Source organism: Mobula birostris, chromosome 2 (assembly GCF_030028105.1).
Source record: "Mobula birostris isolate sMobBir1 chromosome 2, sMobBir1.hap1, whole genome shotgun sequence".
NCBI classification, from domain to species: Eukaryota; Metazoa; Chordata; class Chondrichthyes; order Myliobatiformes; family Myliobatidae; genus Mobula; species Mobula birostris.
In genome coordinates this window covers 75,016,376-75,033,928 of record NC_092371.1, presented here as the reverse complement: position 1 = coordinate 75,033,928, position 17,553 = coordinate 75,016,376, and the positions used below count along the sequence as shown (strand labels likewise).

The following is a 17,553-nucleotide window of genomic DNA, read 5'->3' as shown; positions in this document are numbered from 1 at the left end:
TTCCTTCAGTTAGTCCTGACGAAGGGTCTCGGCCTGAAACGTCGACTGTACCTCTTCCTAGAGATGCTGCCTGGCCTGCTGCGTTCACCAGCAACTTTTATGTGTGTTGCTTGAATTTCCAGCATCTGCAGAATCCCTGTAGATTGTTAGTCAATTGATCTTGGATAAAATGTAGTCTATCTTGAATAATCACATTAAATTGGTTTATTGCTGTGGACCCATACTCGTATTATAGAAAGTTCATAATTATACCTAAAAAGTCAATCATTTCTCTATTGAAAATGGAAATTATAATTGCATCTTTCATGAGCTTCAGAATCGTATATGCATAAGATTCTGAATTGGTGCATTATAAACATGAAATGTCTGTGGTTTGACCTTATTGTGTATTCATCTTGGCAGATCCAGAAAATGGAAGCACTTACCAGCGTGGAGTTCCATCCCAACATAACAGTACGTCTCAGCAAAGATCGAGAAAGTCGAAATCAAATGAAGCTTCAGCTTCATTTGTCTCATCCATTTCCATCCCAGGCCACGGAAAGGATTCTTCCACCCACACTTCCGACGCTCTTACGCCAACCAACCCTCGTCTGTCTGAAAATCTGGCTCTTGAGGTTGGATCAATGGTGGAGGTTCAATTACCTAATAATGCTGTTGTCTTTGGAGTTATTAGGTGGATTGGTACACCAGAAGGGAACAGACATCAGTTTGCAGGAATTGAATTGGTACGTTTATGTAGGTGTTTCCTTCTGAACATGTGCTTGTATGTAGTTTACTAATTTGTAAGGATGTCAAAATGCTTGGTGACTCATTTTACCAAATAGCTTGCTTAATCTTCTGGCATACTCCTCATCGTAACGATCATTATGTGCTGTGTCGTATGACATGAGCGATCATGGTCTATCCATGACTGTGATTGTTCTTGGCAATTTTTTCCACAAAAGTGGTTTGCCATTGCCGCCTTCTGGGCAGTGTCTTTACAAGATGGGTGACCCTGACTATTATCAATACTCTTCAGAGATTGTCTGTTGTCAGTGGTTGCATAACCAGGACTTGTGATATGTACCAGCTGCTCATACGACCATTCACCATCTGCTCCCATGGCTTTATGTGACCCTGATCGGGAGGAAGGGTGCACTAAGCAGGTGCTACACCTTGTCCAAGGTGACCTGCAGGCATCTCCTTTGGTAGAGATGTATCTCCACACCATAATGCATCTGGCACACTCCTCATATTAAAAAAAAAAAGAAAATTTTGGATAAGCTTTTGCTTGAGAATATCTTGTGCATATTAGTACCTAACTTTATAAGCTAGAAGCATAAATGCATGATAGATGGAAGAAAAACAGAGAGATATGTAGGAGGGAAGGGTTAGGTTGATCTTAGAGTAGGAAAAAGCTGGATACAAGCTATCTCCAGGAATTGCCTGGAAGATGTGTGCCTTCGGGGAGTGGCCCCAGAGATTACCTAGTTCCCTGACCATTTTGCCAACTGAAGCGTTATGGAAGGCTAAAACATCGAGACAGTAGGCAATGTGTGCTGCTAATGGAACAAGACCTCAGTACTCGGTCTCCCAGTCTCCCTCCAATACAGGGAGCTGGAGAGGCGATGTGGAAGAGCGAGTTGCTAGTCTCTGCTCTCTTTGTTGGAGGAGCAGCCTCTCTCTCTCCCTCAATGGATGGAGAGAACATGTCTGAGGTTCGAAGTGCTAGGTTATGGACTGTAGTTATTGATGGACTCTAGATTAAGGTCTTTTTGGGGGGCTTTTGCAATTGCTTGCAGAGTGGTGGAGGGTCGGTGCTTCTGGTGTAAGTAGGTAGAGGGGATAGGATTGCTGCTTGTGCGGTGGGGCTTTGAGGTTCTGATGTTTCTATCATTCATTCCATGGGTTTCTAGTTTCATGGATGTCTGTGAAGAGTAAGAATTTCAGGTTGTGTTCTCTGATATTAAATTGAACAACATTGTGGGCTGAAGGGCCTCTACCATCCTATAATGTTCTGTGTTTTCTATTGTGAACTCACTCCAATATCATGCTGTGCTGTTGCTGTCAACTTTTGTCCAAATTTTCTAAAAATAACTTCAGAAGCTGGCTTGTGACTTGTCAAGTGGTGGTATAGAACTTTTCAATTCCAAGATAGTGTACCATATAACACTTCATTGTTGGTTGAAGAAGCTGAGTCCATATTTGAGTGGGATTATTAATAGTCATTGTAATTTTTCCTAGTCAAAATGTAAAAATTTAGTTGAAAGTAAATCAATTAAGCATTACTTAAATTCTTCTCTGCAAGCGTTGAGAAAAGTACACTGTAGAAGCTTAACATTATGCATCAGGAAGTTGCTTTAATTTCCTGTCTTGAATTTGAAGTTTCCCTTTCCTTCTGCCTTATTTCCTGTTTTCTGTGAAGAAAGAATGAGTGGGCCTTTATTTGAGGGAGCTGAAGTCTAAATGTGCAATCATAGTACAGTAATTTATAATAATTTATAATAAATAGAACAGTCAATGTAACAGATCACACTGTAATCAGCGTGAGTTAATCAGTTTTATGGCCTGGCGGAAGAAGCTGTCTTGGAGCCTGTTGGTCTTGCCTTTTATGCTGCGGTACTGTTTACTGGATGGTAGCAGCTGGATCAGTTTGTGGTTGGGGTGACTCGGGTCCCCAGTGATCCTTTGGGCCCTTTTTTCACACCTGTCTTTGTAAAGGTCCTGAGTCAATGGAAGTTCATAACTACAGAACAGCTGGGCTGTTTGCACCCCTCTATGCAGAATCCTGCGATTAAGGGAGGTACAGCTCCCATTCCAGGGAGCGATGCAGCCAGTCAGGGTGCTCTCAATTGCCACAGTAGAGAATTCTTAAGATTTGGGGCCCCATACCAAACTTCCTCATCCATCTGAGGTGAACGGGGTGCTGTTATGCCTTTTTCACCACACATCTGGTGTGTACAGATCACGTGAGGTCCTCAGTGATGTGGATGCTGAGGAACTTAAAGTTGTTTACCCTCTCAACCCCAGATCAATTGATGTCAATAGGAGTTAGCCCATCTCCATTCCTCCTGTAATCCACAACCAGCTCCTTTGTTTTTGCAACATTGAGGGAGAGTTTGTTTTCTTGACACCACTGTGACAGAGAGATGACTTCTTCCCTGTAGGCCACCTCGTTATTGTTTGAGATTAGGCCAATCAATGTAGTGTCATCAGCAGGTGTCGAGCTGTGAGTGGCAACACAGTCATGGGTATACAGGGAGTAAAGGAGGGAACTTAGTACACACACTGAGGGGCTCCCGTGTTGAATGGTGGACGTCAAGAGGACAATTCCTCTTCTGGGAGAATCTCTAGAATGAGAGACGTCTGATTGAGTGATCTAATGCTTTGCTGTTTACGATGGAGTTCAATGAGGTTTGAAGTGGAGTGTGCGGCCTGGAGACTGGGCGTGATCCCATGAATGACTACATTGCTCCCCTGCAATTGAGGTGTTGAGCAAGGCTGAAGTCGATGAGGTTGAGAGTGGAGACCAATGGGTGTTCGGTGCTGCCTGCCTGCATTGGACTAGTCTTCCTCTCATCTCACTGGCTGATGTTGGAGGAAAGTGCAGGACTCTTGGGATCCACATTGCTAGGATTGATCGGCGAGGCTGTGGACTCGTTTTGGAGGACTTTGCGGTTCTTGTTGCATGTGTTCCTAGATTCTGATGACTCTGCTGTTTTTGAGTGATTTGATCGGGGTGATCGATACAGACTGGGGTGCTTTGGCTAAGAATAACCATATGGCCTGCACTGGCAGCGGCGCAGCACTGAACTGAACTAAGCTGAATATTACTGGTTTGATGTTTGATATTCTGTGCGTTGTTTGCTCACTTGCAGTTTGTGCAATTTGCTTTTTTTCACGTGTTAGGTGCTTGATATTTTCTTGAATGCGTTCCATGGCATTTCTTTGTTTCGTGGCTGACTGCAGGAGGATGACTCTCCTGAGTTCTATTCTGTATACATACGTTGATGATAAATATACTTTGAATCTTTAATAACTTGTCATCATCCACTTAAGACAGATAAGGTGATTGTCTCTTTGGCAGTAGTGACACTTCCTGAAAGGACAATAGCAGCAAAATGAATATTTTTAAGACACAGAGGTCAATAGATTATTGACCAACAAGGGGGTGGAAGTGTAGACGGGAGTGTGATATTAATATCTTTTTAAATCACTTGTAGGACTATGAGCTAGAAATTGGCAGTGATGGAATATTTGAGAAAAATCGTTATTTTGAATGTGAACAGAACAAGGCAATATTTATGCAACTTAGTCGTTGTAAACCAGATGCACGTTTTCTCACAAATGAACTGAAGGATGTACATAAAACACCAGTTTTTATACCAGGTAAAATGCTATTCTTTGTTTGCCTTATTGGATGGATTCTTTAATTTATTTATTTAGCGATACAGCGAGAAATACCCCTTTCAGCCCAATGAGCCACACCACTCAGCAACCCACCTACTTAACAGCTTGCTTAATCACAGGGCAATTTACAGTAACCAATTAACCTAAATTCTCCTTTTGACTGTCTGGCCATTCTCCTCTGACCTCTTCTCATTATCAAGCAGTTTTCGCCCACAGGACATCACAGGATGCTTTTTATTTTTCATACCATTCTCTGTAAACTCTAGAGACTTGTGTGTGGAAATCCCATCAATCAGTGATTTCTGAGATACTCAAACCAACCCATCTGGCACCAACAATCATTCCACAGTCAATTTCACTTGGATCACTTTTCTTCCCCATTCTGATGTTTGGTCTGAACAACTGAACCTCTTGACCATGTCTGCTTGCTTTTATGCATTGAGTTATTGCACATAATTCGCTGATTAGATATTGGCATAGACTGTCTTCATTAGAAGTTCATGATGGGATGATATATTTTTTGTGTTGTGGCCTATTAAATTAGTCCCTACTATCTATTTAATGCTTGCTCCCCCCCCCCACCCCCCAGTGTTGTGTGGTGTTTAGATGTTCAAAAATGGACCAGTATGCAATCTACAGATGCTGGAAATTCAAGCAACACACATAAAAGTTGCAGGTGAACGCAGCAGGCCAGGCAGCATCTAAAGGAAGAGGATCTGTTGCTCTTCGTCAGGACTCGGCCTGAAACGTCGACTGCACCTCTTCCTATAGATGCTGCCCGGCCTGCTGCGTTCACCAGCAACTTTTATGTGTGTTGCCAGTATGCAATCTACTAGATTACCAACTTAATTAAAATATGCATATGTCTGTGCTTAAAATATTTTATTCTGTTTAAATTGCAAGCAAAACTAATTCAAGATGATCTCACCATTGAAGAGGATGTTCCCCCAGTACACGAGGATGAAGTCCTGCATTTGATGGAAGGGAGAAGGAAAGGGATCCAAGGACATTACAATTCTTGTTATCTGGACTCCACAATTTTCAGGTTTGGCTCCTGTTTCTGGATTGAATCTGTTGCTCTGAAACTTTTCGAGTATAGAACATGGCAAAACACAGGAACAGGCCTTCAGCCCATAATTTTCTGACAGACCAGTTAAATTGGTAATCAAATGGCAACTCAGCCTACACAATGTCCATGTCCTTCCAGTTCTCTTGCATTCGTGTGCCTGTCTAAACGTGTCTTAAAAGTCTCTAATGTATCTGCCTCTACCACCATCCCAGGCTATACATTCCAGACATCCACCACTCTCTAATATTTGGTACATGCCTCTTGCCTCACGTGCCTCTGATATCTCCTTTGAACTTACCCGCTCTCACATTAAATGCATGCCCTATGGTATTAGATATTTCAGCCCAGGGAAAAAGGTACATTCTGTCTACTCTATGGCTCTTATCTTATAAACCTCTATCGGAGCTCCCCTCGGTCTCTGTTGCTCTAGAGAAAACAATCCAATTTTGTCCAACTACTTGTTATAGCACATGCTCTCTAATCCATGCAGCATCCTGGTAAATCTCTTCTGCACCTTCTCCAAAGCCTCGACATCTTTCCTATAATAGGGTGATCAGAAACGTATGCAATACAGGTTTCCCCCACCATCCGAAGGTAGAGCGTTCCTGTGAAACGGTTCGTAAACCGAAATGCCTTAAAGCGAAGAAGCAATTACCATTTATTTATGTGGGAAAATTCTGTGAGCATTCGCAGACCCAAAAATAACCTACCAAATCATGCCAAATAACACATAAAACCTAAAATAACAGTAATATATAGTAAAAGCAGGAATGATATGATAAATACACAGCCTATATAAAGTAGAAATACTTCTCTACAACGATTGCCTGCACAGATCTCCATAGCGAAAATCTCACGCAAGTGCTTTTGGCAGAAGATCTCACACAAGTGCTGTTGGCATAAACGCACTCTCCAGTAACCTTTAAACTGTGAAGTTGCCAAATCTACCAAATAACACGTAAAAATACACAGCCTATATAAAGTAGAAATAATGTATGTACAGTGTAGTATCACTTACCGGAATTGGGAAAACAGCGCCGAGCACACTGATGATGGTGTGTTAAGACTGAGTTGTCGCAGGCTGGGTGGTGCAGTGGCCCCCACCCTCCGGGCCGCCGACCCGATACATTCCCACAAAGAACGCGGCAGTAGCCGGGAGGCAGACAGCATATCGTTAAGAAAAAAGCCGAAATAAACATGCTAATTAATTACATATTGGCGGCACCTAATTAATTAGCATTTTTATTTCGGCTTTTTTCTTAAAGATTTGCTGTGCGCCTCCTGGCTACCGCTGCGTTCTTCGCGAATGGGTACAGTATCTGTCCGGGGCCCGGGTGTTGGGGCGGTGGGACATGGGGGTGTCATCTCATCGTCGATCAGGGCAGGCAGCTCATCTTCTCCTATGACTGCCCGCTTCAATGTGGAAGGTCGAGGTTCGTCGTCTGCTGTGGCTGATGTGGAAGACTTGCTTGACTGCTGAGCCTCGCACATTTTTCTATCATACAGTTGTTTGTAAGCACTCAAACCATCCTGCAAATATCCCCTAAACCTACGTACCCTTTCAAGATGGCGCATGTGCCAGTCGTGCATGCAGCCTGTTACAGCTGTTTGGACTAGTTTTCTTACTTTTTCTTCTTACTTTTTTAATTTACGTTATCTATTGTATTTTTTTTTCCACGGTAACACATTGAAGCTGCACCCTCTCTAACATGCTGGTGGAGAGAGTTTTATTTGGGTTTTTAGCGGTGAAAATAGTTACATTTGGACACATCTCGTTAGTGGGGCAGCAGTATGGTTGCATTGTTTATTCCAGGGACCAGCTGATTGTGCTTATGCCGCCCGGTTTTGCGAACAGAGCGGCGGACACCCCTGCTGAAATCTGGAGGAAAACAGGGGATGCAGAGGGGGATCACAAAGGCGAGGAAAGAGGACCGGGTCGAGACAACAGAGACTTATGGAGAAGAGGAGTTCGGTGGGTAATAAAATGGATGAGTTGATGGCGCTAGCCAGGAGTCAGAGAACATTTCGGGAGAGCAGTGTTATGTGTTTTACCAAAACGGGGCTGCACGAGGACATACCCGATCAAAACTTTTGCATGGAGGGCTTCCAGACCATTTGGGCTGACCAGAAGTGCACTGAGAGCGGTAAGCGTAAAGGAGTTGGGGGCTTGCTGTTCTGGTTAACAACGGATGGTGCAATCCTGGTCATATTACAATCGAGGAACGTGTTTGTAGACCGGATATTGAACTTTTGCTGTTGGACTCCGGCCACATTCCACCGAGATACAACACTGGGCGTAATGGGAGGTTGTGCCTGCCGGTGGCCATCGAACTTTGCAGCTCCTCCTGTGGAGGGTCAGACACCCTGAGCCAATAGGCCGGTCCTGGACTTAATTCCATCTGGCATAGTTTGCAGATTGTTGTTTGATTGTGGTTTTTGTATTGTTATATTTATGCTGTATTCTTGGTTGGTGCAGCTATAACGAAACCCAATTTCCCTTGGGATCAATAAAGTATATCTATCTATCTGTCTGTCTAAGATTAAAGTTGTACTATCATTGCAGTGAAAGTCTCACGCAGTTGCTTCACTTTCTGCATTCGGTTTCGATTGTTATCCTTTCCTCTTTCAATTGCATCAGCTCTTCATCAATCAGTTCTTGGTCATGGGATGCCAAAACCTCTTCAACGTCATCTTCGTCAACTTCCACAAGCCAAACTCACTTTGTCCTTGCTTCGTTCACCACGATCGAAACGCTTAATTATGTCTAGTTTTACGCTAAGTGTAACACCCTTACTCTTTCAGGCTTTTCCGACACCTTAGAGTTCATCTTGCTAACGGCTGCTCAATGCAATGTGTTTCAGCAGTGCCGTTCGGAATCTGGGGCAGAGCAGCTGCTTGGGGGGCGTGCTGCCTTTTATTGCGCGCTGATTTTTTCGTGTGCTGATTTTTTATCGCACGCTGCCTTTCTTCGTAACAGTGAAAACACCTTCTGAAAGCGAAAACAGGGTACTAATGTAGGTCTTTCGTAACAGTGAGGTTTCGTAAAGTGAACGTTCGAAAAGCAGGGGACACCTGTACTCTAGATGAGGCTTAGCTAGACTTCTGTTCTTGTGAAAGCATTGATGCTATTGCAGACCCATTTTCTTTCCTTGAATCAGACAGCTGCACTTTAACCATTTACCCATACATTGGGCAGATCATTCAGTGTTTGTGAATATCAGCCGCTTGTGACCACATGCATTAAAATCTTTGATAGGCATGAATGTGAGAGCGGGCCCTTGCTTTTCGTCAAATATTTTCAGTGCATGTAGATTTGTGTGTGTGCTGAGACCATCCCTGTGCTGTGTTGGGTCATGTTGATATGCAGTGGAAGTATTCAATAGGGAAGATGATGGGGCAAGCAGTATCACATGGGGCAGATGAACATCCAAACTGGGCTAACGGAATCTCTGTTCTGTTCCATTTGCCAAAAAAACTGCAGCAATTAATATATCGAACTCCAGAGACCTGGTTTTGATCCTGACCTTGGGTGCTCTCTGTGTAGAGTTTGCATGTTCTCCCTGTATTTGTGGGGCTTTTCTCTTGGTGTTCCAGTTTCAAACAACACCCCAAACCTGTGCTGATGGGTGTAATGATTACTGTGTAAACGATTAAAAATCACCTTTGTTTGTCACATGTACGTTGAAACAGTGAAATGCATTGTTTGTGTCAGCAACCAGCCAGAAAGTGTCGCCACACTTCTGGTGCCAACATAGTATGCCCACAACTTACTTAACCCTAAACTCTACGCCTTTGAGATATGGGAGAAAGAAGAGTGCCCAGAGGAATTTCACATTGTTACAGTGGGGATCTCCTTGCAGACAGTGGGAGAAAGTGAACTCTGATCACTGATGTTGTAAAACATTATGCTAAATTCTGCGCCACTGTGCGCCCAATTACTCCTGGTAATTATCCATTGAAAAGTTTAAGGGGAACATGAGGAACTACTTCACTCAGTACCATGAGAGTGTGGAATCAGCTTTCCATGCAGACCCAATTTCAGCATTTAAGCCAAGTTTGGATAGGTACGTGGATGGTAGGGGTATGGACAGCTATGGTCCCGGAGCAGGTCGATGGGAGTAGGCAGTTTAAATGACTTCATCATGGATTAGATGGGCTGAAGGGCCTGTTTCTGTGCTGTACTTCTCTATGAATATCAGTGGCAAAAGGGGCAAGGCAAGTTTATTTTTATAGCACTTTTCAAACACAAGACAGTTTCAAAGAGCTTTACATATGTAGAAATCAAACATTAGATTTCAAACAATATAAAGAGAATAAAACCACATGCAAAATTAAAGAAACAAAAGTTAGAGTGCAGGAGATTCTAATTAAAAGCTACAGGGAAAAGAAAAGTTTTAAGCCTCAATTTTAATGGGGCTTAAAATTGGGGCAGACTTCAAATCCTCTGGAAGGTTATTCCAGATATGTGGAGTATAGTAACTGAAAGACGGTAAGCAGACCCAAGCTGGACAATTTGAGAATGCAGGAAGGTTCATAATGCAGCAAGAGTTTGGAGATGTATTTTGGCCCTAGATCAATCAGTGTTTTATAAACCAGTAATAGTATTTTCAAGTCAATCCTCTGGACAGGAAGCCAATGTAGTGATCGGAGAACTGGAGTGATGTGTTCTACTTTCTTGGTCTTAGTGAGGACTCTGGCAGCAGTGTTCTGAATGAGCTGCAGCTGTCTGAGGGATTTTTACAGAGACTTGTGAAAACACCATTACAGTAGTTAAGCCTACCAAAAATAAATGTACGGATGATTTTTCTAGATCTTTGAGCCCTTTGATCAAAGGAGACTTAATGGACATAGAATAAGTTATAATGTTACAGGGAAATTGGGTGGAGTGGGGTGTGGGGTAAATTGATTTATTATTGCTACATGTATCAAGGTACAGTGAGAAACTTTGTGCATGCCATCCATACGGATAATTTCATCATGTCAGTACATTGAGGTAGTATGAAGGAAAAAACAGCCAGAAAATACAGAATAAAGTGTAACAGGTGCAGAGAAAGTGCAGCGCGGGCAGACATGACATGCAAGGCCATAATAATGTGCTATAGATTGTGAAGTCAAGATTCCATCTTCTTGTACCAGGGGACTGTTCAATAGTTTTATAACAGTGGGGTAGAAATTGTCTTTCAGCCTGGTGGTACCAGCGTTCAGGCTTTTGTATCTTCTGCCTACACAAAATAATCTGCAGATGCTGGGGTCAAAGCAACACTCACAACCCGCTGGAGGAACTCAGCAGGTCAGACAGCATCCGTGGAAAAGATCGGTCGACGTTTCGGGCCAGAACCCTTCGTCAGGACTGTAACGGGAAGGGACAGAGGCCCTATAAAGAAGGTGGGGGGAGGTTGGGAAGGAGAAGGCTGGTAGGTTCCAGGTGGAAAAACCAGTAAGAGGAAAGACAAAGGGGTGGGGGAGGGGAAGCAGGGAGCGGATAGGCAGGAAAGGTGAAGAAGGAATAGGGGAAAACACAATGGGTAGTAGAAGGAGGCGGAACCATGAGGGAGGTAGTAGGCAGCTGGGGGAGGGGGCAGAGTGACATAGGGATAGGGGAAGGGAGGGAGAGGGAATTACCGGAAGTTGGAGAATTCTATGTTCATACCAAGGGGCTGGAGACTACCTGGACGGTATATGAGGTGTTGCTCCTCCAACCTGAATTTGGCCTCCTCATGGCAGTAGAGGAGGCCATGTATGGACATATCTGAATGGGAGTGGGAAGCAGAATTGAAGTGGGTGGCTACTGGGAGATCCTGTCTGTTGTGGCGGACGGAGCGGAGGTGCTCGACGAAGCGGTCCCCCAATCTGCGTCGGGTTTCACCGATGTAGAGGCCGCACCAGGAGCACCGGATGCAATAGATGACCCCAACAGACTCACAAGTGAAGTGTTGCCTCACCTGGAAGGACTGTTTGGGGCCCTGAATGGTGGCAAGAGAGGAGGTGTAGGGACAGATGTAGCACTTACGCTTACAGGGATAAGTGTCAGGTGGGAGATCCGTGGAGAGGGACGTGTGGATCAGGGAGTTGCGGAGGGACTGATCCCTGCGGAAAGCGGAGAGGGGTGGAGAGGGAAAGATGTGCTTAGTGGTGGGGTCCTGTTGAAGGTGGCGGAAGTTGCAGAGGATAATGTGCTGGATCCGGAGGCTGGTGGGGTAGTAGGCGAGGACAAGGAGAACTCTGTCCCCGTGATGCGGGTGAGGGCATTGTTGATGATGGCAGAAGGGAAACCACGCTCCTTTTATATAAAAAAAAAAAAAAAAAAAAAAAAAAGACAATTGAGATGTTCTGGAACAGAAAACCTCATCCTCGGAGCAGATGCGGCGGAGACGGAGGAACTGGGAATAGGGAATGGCATTTTTGCATGTGGCAGGGTGGGAGGAGGTATAGTTGAGGTAGTTATGAGAGTCAGTGGGCTTGCAGAAGATGTCAGTGGACAGTCTGTCTCCAGAGATGGAGACTGAGATATTGAGAAAGGGGAGAGAAGTGTCCGAGATAGACCAAGTGAGTTTGAGGGCTGGGTGGAAGTTTGAAGTAAAGTCGATGAAATTGACGAGCTCAGCATGGGTGCAGGAAGCAGCGCCAATGTAGTCGTCAATGTAGCGAATGAAAAGTTGGGGAGCAGTACCAGAATAGGTTTGGAGCACAGACTGTTCCACATAACCAACGAAGAGGCAGGCATAGCTAGGGCCCATGGGAGTTCCCATAGCTACACCCTTGGTCTGAAGAAAGTGGGAAGAGCCAAAAGAGCAGTTATTAAGTGTGAGTACCAGTTCCGCCAACCGGAGGAGGGTAGTGGTGGTGGGGAACTGGTGAGGTCTATTGTGCAGAAAGTAGCAGAGGGCTTTGAGGCCGCCTTGATGGGGAATGGAGGTATATAAGGATTGGACATCCATAGGGAAAATGAAGCGGTTGGGACGGGGGAACTGGAAGTTATTGAAGAGATGGAGGGCATGGGATGTATCCCGGATGTAGGTGGGGAGGGACGGAACTATGGGTGACAAAATGGAGTCCAGGTAGGCAGATAGAAGTTCTGTGGGACAGGAGCAGGCAGAAACTAAGGGTCTACCAGGACAGTCAGGCTTGTGGATCTTCTACCTGATGGGAGTGGGGAGAAGAGAGAATGTCCAGACTGGATGAGATCTTTGATTATATTGTCTGCTTTACCAAGGCAGTGAAAAGTGTAGACAGAGTCCATGGAGGGGAAGTTGTGTCTACAACTCTCCGCAGTTTTTTCAGGGAAGTGGGGGAGGGGGGTATTGATTGAATTGGTTTGATTGGTTTGCTGTGCTGGGAATAGCATGGACCGAGTAATTCAAATCATGGTCTCCTGTATCTTAAGTACATTTAAGGCGGCACAGTAGCGTAGTGACTTGCGCTATCTGTCACTGCTTGGGTTGACGACGTTTGAAGTTCAATCCTGGCATCTTCTGTAAGGAGTCTCTATATGTTCTCCCCATGGAAGGCATGGATTTTCTCTGGGTGCTGTGTTTTCCTCACAGTCCAAAGGCATATCAGGTAGGTTAATTGGTCATTGTAAATTGTTCTGTGATTAGTTTAAATGGCAGTTGTCAGGTGTTGTCAGGCAATGCAGCTTGATGAGTAGGAAGGGCCTGTTCTACGCTGTATATCTAAATAAAGTTTAAAAAAAAAAAAAAAAAAAAAAAAAATTTGTTTTTTATTTTAATGTGTTACATTGGGAACCCATTTTACAGCTGACAAATAGCAGAAAATTTGGGACTGTTTATCATTAGATGAGCAAATTCACACACTGACTACTAAGATAACTTTTCTGGAAGAATGAACCATGTTCTGGAATTATGAATCTCTTTACTTTTAGCCCTTATGTGTGTGTTCCTTAAAATCTGGCTATTACCTAACAGTCTCTGTGTAAGGTCCCCCTCTTTATATGCGAGCAAGATGATTCATAAATTACGAGTGGGCTGGAAACTTTGAAACAATTTCAAGGCTGTTTGTCCCCCTTCCTTGAGGGTTCACTATTTCATTCTGCGAAGTAAATTTCACCATTTCTTGCTGTTGCTGTTTCTTGCTCATCTGGTCCTTTAACATCACCACCCTGAACAAGAAGACACAACAGCACCTCCACATCCTAAGAAGACTGAGACAAGCAAGGTTCTCTTTCCCCCACCCCCAAACCTGCCTCCTTAACTGTGTTTTACAGGAGCACCATTGAGAGCATCCTGACTAGTTGCATTTCCATCTAGTATGGGCGCAGCCGAACAACGAACTGGAAGTCTGTATAAAGGATTGTGAAAAGTGCTATGAGGATCATAGCGGTCTCCCTACCATCCAATGAGGACACTTATCAGGAGTGCTGTGTACGCAGGACCCTTAGTATTATCAAGGATCCCATCCATCCAGCATCTTTGACTTTCTACCATCAGGCAGGAGACTCCAATGCATAGAAACAAGAACGGTCAGCATGGCAAACAGTTTCTTCCCTCAGGCCATTAGGTTTCTGAACTCCCTGCTGTATCATACTCGAGGTGTAGCTGGTTAATCTGTTCTGTACCTTACAGTATTTAATTTATGTACTTTAGTTTGTTATTTATGTGTAATTCATTGTCGATTTAATCCTTTCATAAATTGTGTTATGGGTGTGCTTTACGCCCTGGTTCGGAGAAATTTGTCTCATTTCTGTATTTATTATATGGTTAGTAAATGACAATAAACTATGTTTCATGTGACAGAAGTTTAGATTGAGTAAATTGAAGTTAACTCAGGAAATGTGAAGTGAGTGTTTCCCTCTCAAATTGTGATGTATCTAGAGGTGATTAATGATGAAGCTGAATGCCATTCATAACCAATGTTTCATGTCCAGTCCTGATGACAAATTACTTCCATATAAATAAGAATATATTCCATTGAATTATGTCTCATTATTGTTTTACAGTTTGTTCACATTCACTTCAGTGTTGGACAGTATACTTCACAGGCCTGGGGGACACGATGAGAAGATTCAACAAATACTAAGGGAAGACATAGTGAACCCATTACGAAAGTAAGTGAGACTTATAGTTGCAATCATACATCTGACAATTTAAAGCTTTTTACTTTAATTTATTTAAGGTTCTCACTTTAAGGATTCTTTTCATGTTCTTGTTACTTCTATTTATTTATATTTGCATTTGCAGATTGTTGTCTTCTGGTTGATCTTTGATCCTTTTCTAGTTACTATTCTATAGGTTTGCAGTATATGCTCACTGAAAAATGAATATATGTACTCATAAATGGTGACATATATGTGCTGTGATAAAATTTACTTTGAACTTTTTGAGCGAGAATACTCTTTGGTGTTATCTAGATAATGAGAAGTCATGTAGTGGGGGTGATGTTCAAGAATGAATTGGCTTTTTCTGAGTTTGCTTGTCAAGGCTAATGCAATAAAATAATTTTGCTTACTTTTACAATCTCTGGTCAGCTAGAATATTAACCATAGTTTTTGTTCTGAATCTCTATTTAGTGATGCTTACTATGAAAATGTCTGAGGGCAGGACTGATCCCAAGTAGCACACTCAAAATGCTTGAGGAACTCCGGTCGGGCAGCATCTGTGGAAAGGAATAAGGAGTTGATATTTCGGACCAAGGCCCTTTATTAGGAACTGATGAAGGGTCTCGGCCCGAAATGTCAACTGTTTATTCCTCTCCATAGTTGTTGCCTTACCTGCTGAGTTCCTCCACCATTTTGAATGTGTTACACTGGAATTTCAGCATCTGCAGAATAAGACATAGGAGCAGAATTAGGCCATTTGGCCCATCAAATCTGCTCTGCCACTCAATCATAGCTGATCCATCTCCACCCCCCACCCCCCAGCCTTGTCCTCATAACATTTGTAACATTTGATGCTATAGCCAATCAAGAACCTATCTCCATCTTAAGTGCGCCGAACACCCTGGCCTCCACAGCTGCCTGTTGTAACAAATTCCACATTTGCTACCCTCTGGCTGAAGAAATTTCTCCACGTCTGTTTTAAATAGACGCCCCTGTATCCTGAGGCTGTGGCCTCTTGTCTGAGACTCCCCACCATGCGAACATCCTTTCTACTTTTACTCTGTCTAGGCCTTTCAGCATTCAAATAGTTTCAATGAGATCCCACCTCTTCCTTCTAAATTCCAGGGAGTACAGGCCAGGAGCTATCAAATGCCCCTTGTATGATAACCCTTTCATTCCTGGAATCATCCTTGTGAACCTCCTCTGAGCCCTCTCCAATGCTAGCACATCTTTTCCAGGATGAGCCCAAAATTATTAACAATGTTCAAGGTGGGGCCTCCCCAGTGCCTTGTAAATCCTCAGCATCACATCCCTGCTTTTGAATTCTAGACCTCTTGAAATAAATGCTAACATTGCATTTGCCTCCTCACCAGCGACTCAATCTGCAAGTTAACCTGTTAGGGAATCCTGCACAAGCACTCCCAAGCCTCTTTTGCGTCTCAGATTTTTGGATTTTCTCCCCATTTAGAAAATAGTCTGCACATTTATTTCTTCTGCCAAAGTGCATGACCATGCATTTTCCTACATTGTATTTCATTTGCCACTTTCTTGTCTGTTTCCTCAACACTACCTGCCCCTTCATCAATCTTCGTGTCGTCTGCAAACTTGGCATCAAAGCCATCTATTCCATCATCTAAAAGTACAGTATAAATAGAAGCAGTACCAACTCTGACCACTGTGGAACACCACTAGTCACTGGCAGCCAACCAGAAAAGGATCTTTTTATTTCCACTTGCTGCCTCCTACCAATCAGCCAATGTTCTAACCATCTTAGTGACTTTCCTGTAACGCCATGGGCTCTTAACTTGGTAATGTGGCACCTTACGGACGCAGTCGCCTCTGATCTGGGCCGACATTTATGTGCCGGGCGGCACCTAATTAATTAGCTTGTTTATTTCGGCTTTTTTTCTTAAAGATGTGCTGGGTGCCTCCCGGCTACTGCTGCATTCTCTGCGACCTGGCTACTGCTGCATTCTTCGTGAATCAGTATCTGTCAACGGCCCGGGGGTTGGGGTGGTGGGACACTGGGGTGTCATCTGTTTCCATCAGGGCAGGCAGGTCATCTTCTCCTATGACTGCCTGCCTCAATGTCGAAGGTCGAGGTTTGTTGTCTGCTGTGGCTGATGTGGAAGGCTTGCTTGACTGCTTGGCCTCGTGCATTTTTAGATCATACAGTTCTTTGTAAGCACTCAAACCATCCTGCAAATATGCCCTAAACCGATGTACCCTTTCAAAATTAAAGTCGTACTTTATTATTGAGCGAAAATCTCACGCAGTTGCTTCATGTTTAGTTCCTGGATGACTTCACTTTTGGTCTGTTCGCTACTGCGTTCAGTTTCGAGTGTTATCCTGTCCTCTTCCAATTGCATCAGCTCCTCATCTATCAGTTCTTGGTCATGGGATGCCAAAACCTCTTCAACATCATCTTTGTCAACTTCCACAAGCCAAACTCACTTTGTCCTTACTTCGTTCACCACGATTGAAATGCTTAATTATGTCTAGTTTTACGCTAAGTGTAACACCCTTACGAGCTCTTTCAGGCTTTTCCGATACCTTAGAACTCATCTTGCAAACGGCTGCTCACAGGCACGTGTTTAAGCAATGCCGGCGAGAATGCAGTTCCGATTCCGGGGGAGAGCGGCTGCTCGGGGCGTGTGCTGCCTTTTATCGCGTGCTGCTTTTTTCGTAACAGTGAAAACAGCTTCTGTTAGTGAAAACAGGGAACTAATGTAGGTCTTTTGTAACAGTGAGGTTTCGTAAAGCGAATATTCGAAAAGCAGGGGACACCTGTACTCATTTAGTTCATCTGCCATCTCCTTGTCCCCCATTATTTCTCCAGCCCCTATATCTTCTCACATTTATTTTTTATATACTTGAAAAAGCTTTTTCTATCCACTTGATAATTGTTTGCTAGCTTGCTTTCATATTTCATCTTTTCCCTCCTAATGAGTCTTCTAATTGCTTTCTGTAGGTTTTTAAAAACTTCCCAGTCCTCCTCTTCTTGCCAATTTTTGCTTTGTGGTATGCCCCCTCTTTGATT

General features: G+C 43.7%; 1 protein-coding gene across 1 annotated transcript in view; it reads left to right on the top strand.

The window, feature by feature from the left end:
- cyld2 (cylindromatosis (turban tumor syndrome) 2) overlaps positions 1 to 17,553 on the top strand; it is a 78,868-nt gene that overhangs the window by 32,804 nt on the left and 28,511 nt on the right. The window contains exons 4-7 of the mRNA XM_072243171.1: positions 403 to 725; positions 4,203 to 4,368; positions 5,293 to 5,434; positions 14,415 to 14,522. Of these exons, the coding sequence (XP_072099272.1) occupies positions 403 to 725; positions 4,203 to 4,368; positions 5,293 to 5,434; positions 14,415 to 14,522 (739 nt within the window). The remainder of the gene's footprint in view (positions 1 to 402; positions 726 to 4,202; positions 4,369 to 5,292; positions 5,435 to 14,414; positions 14,523 to 17,553) is intronic.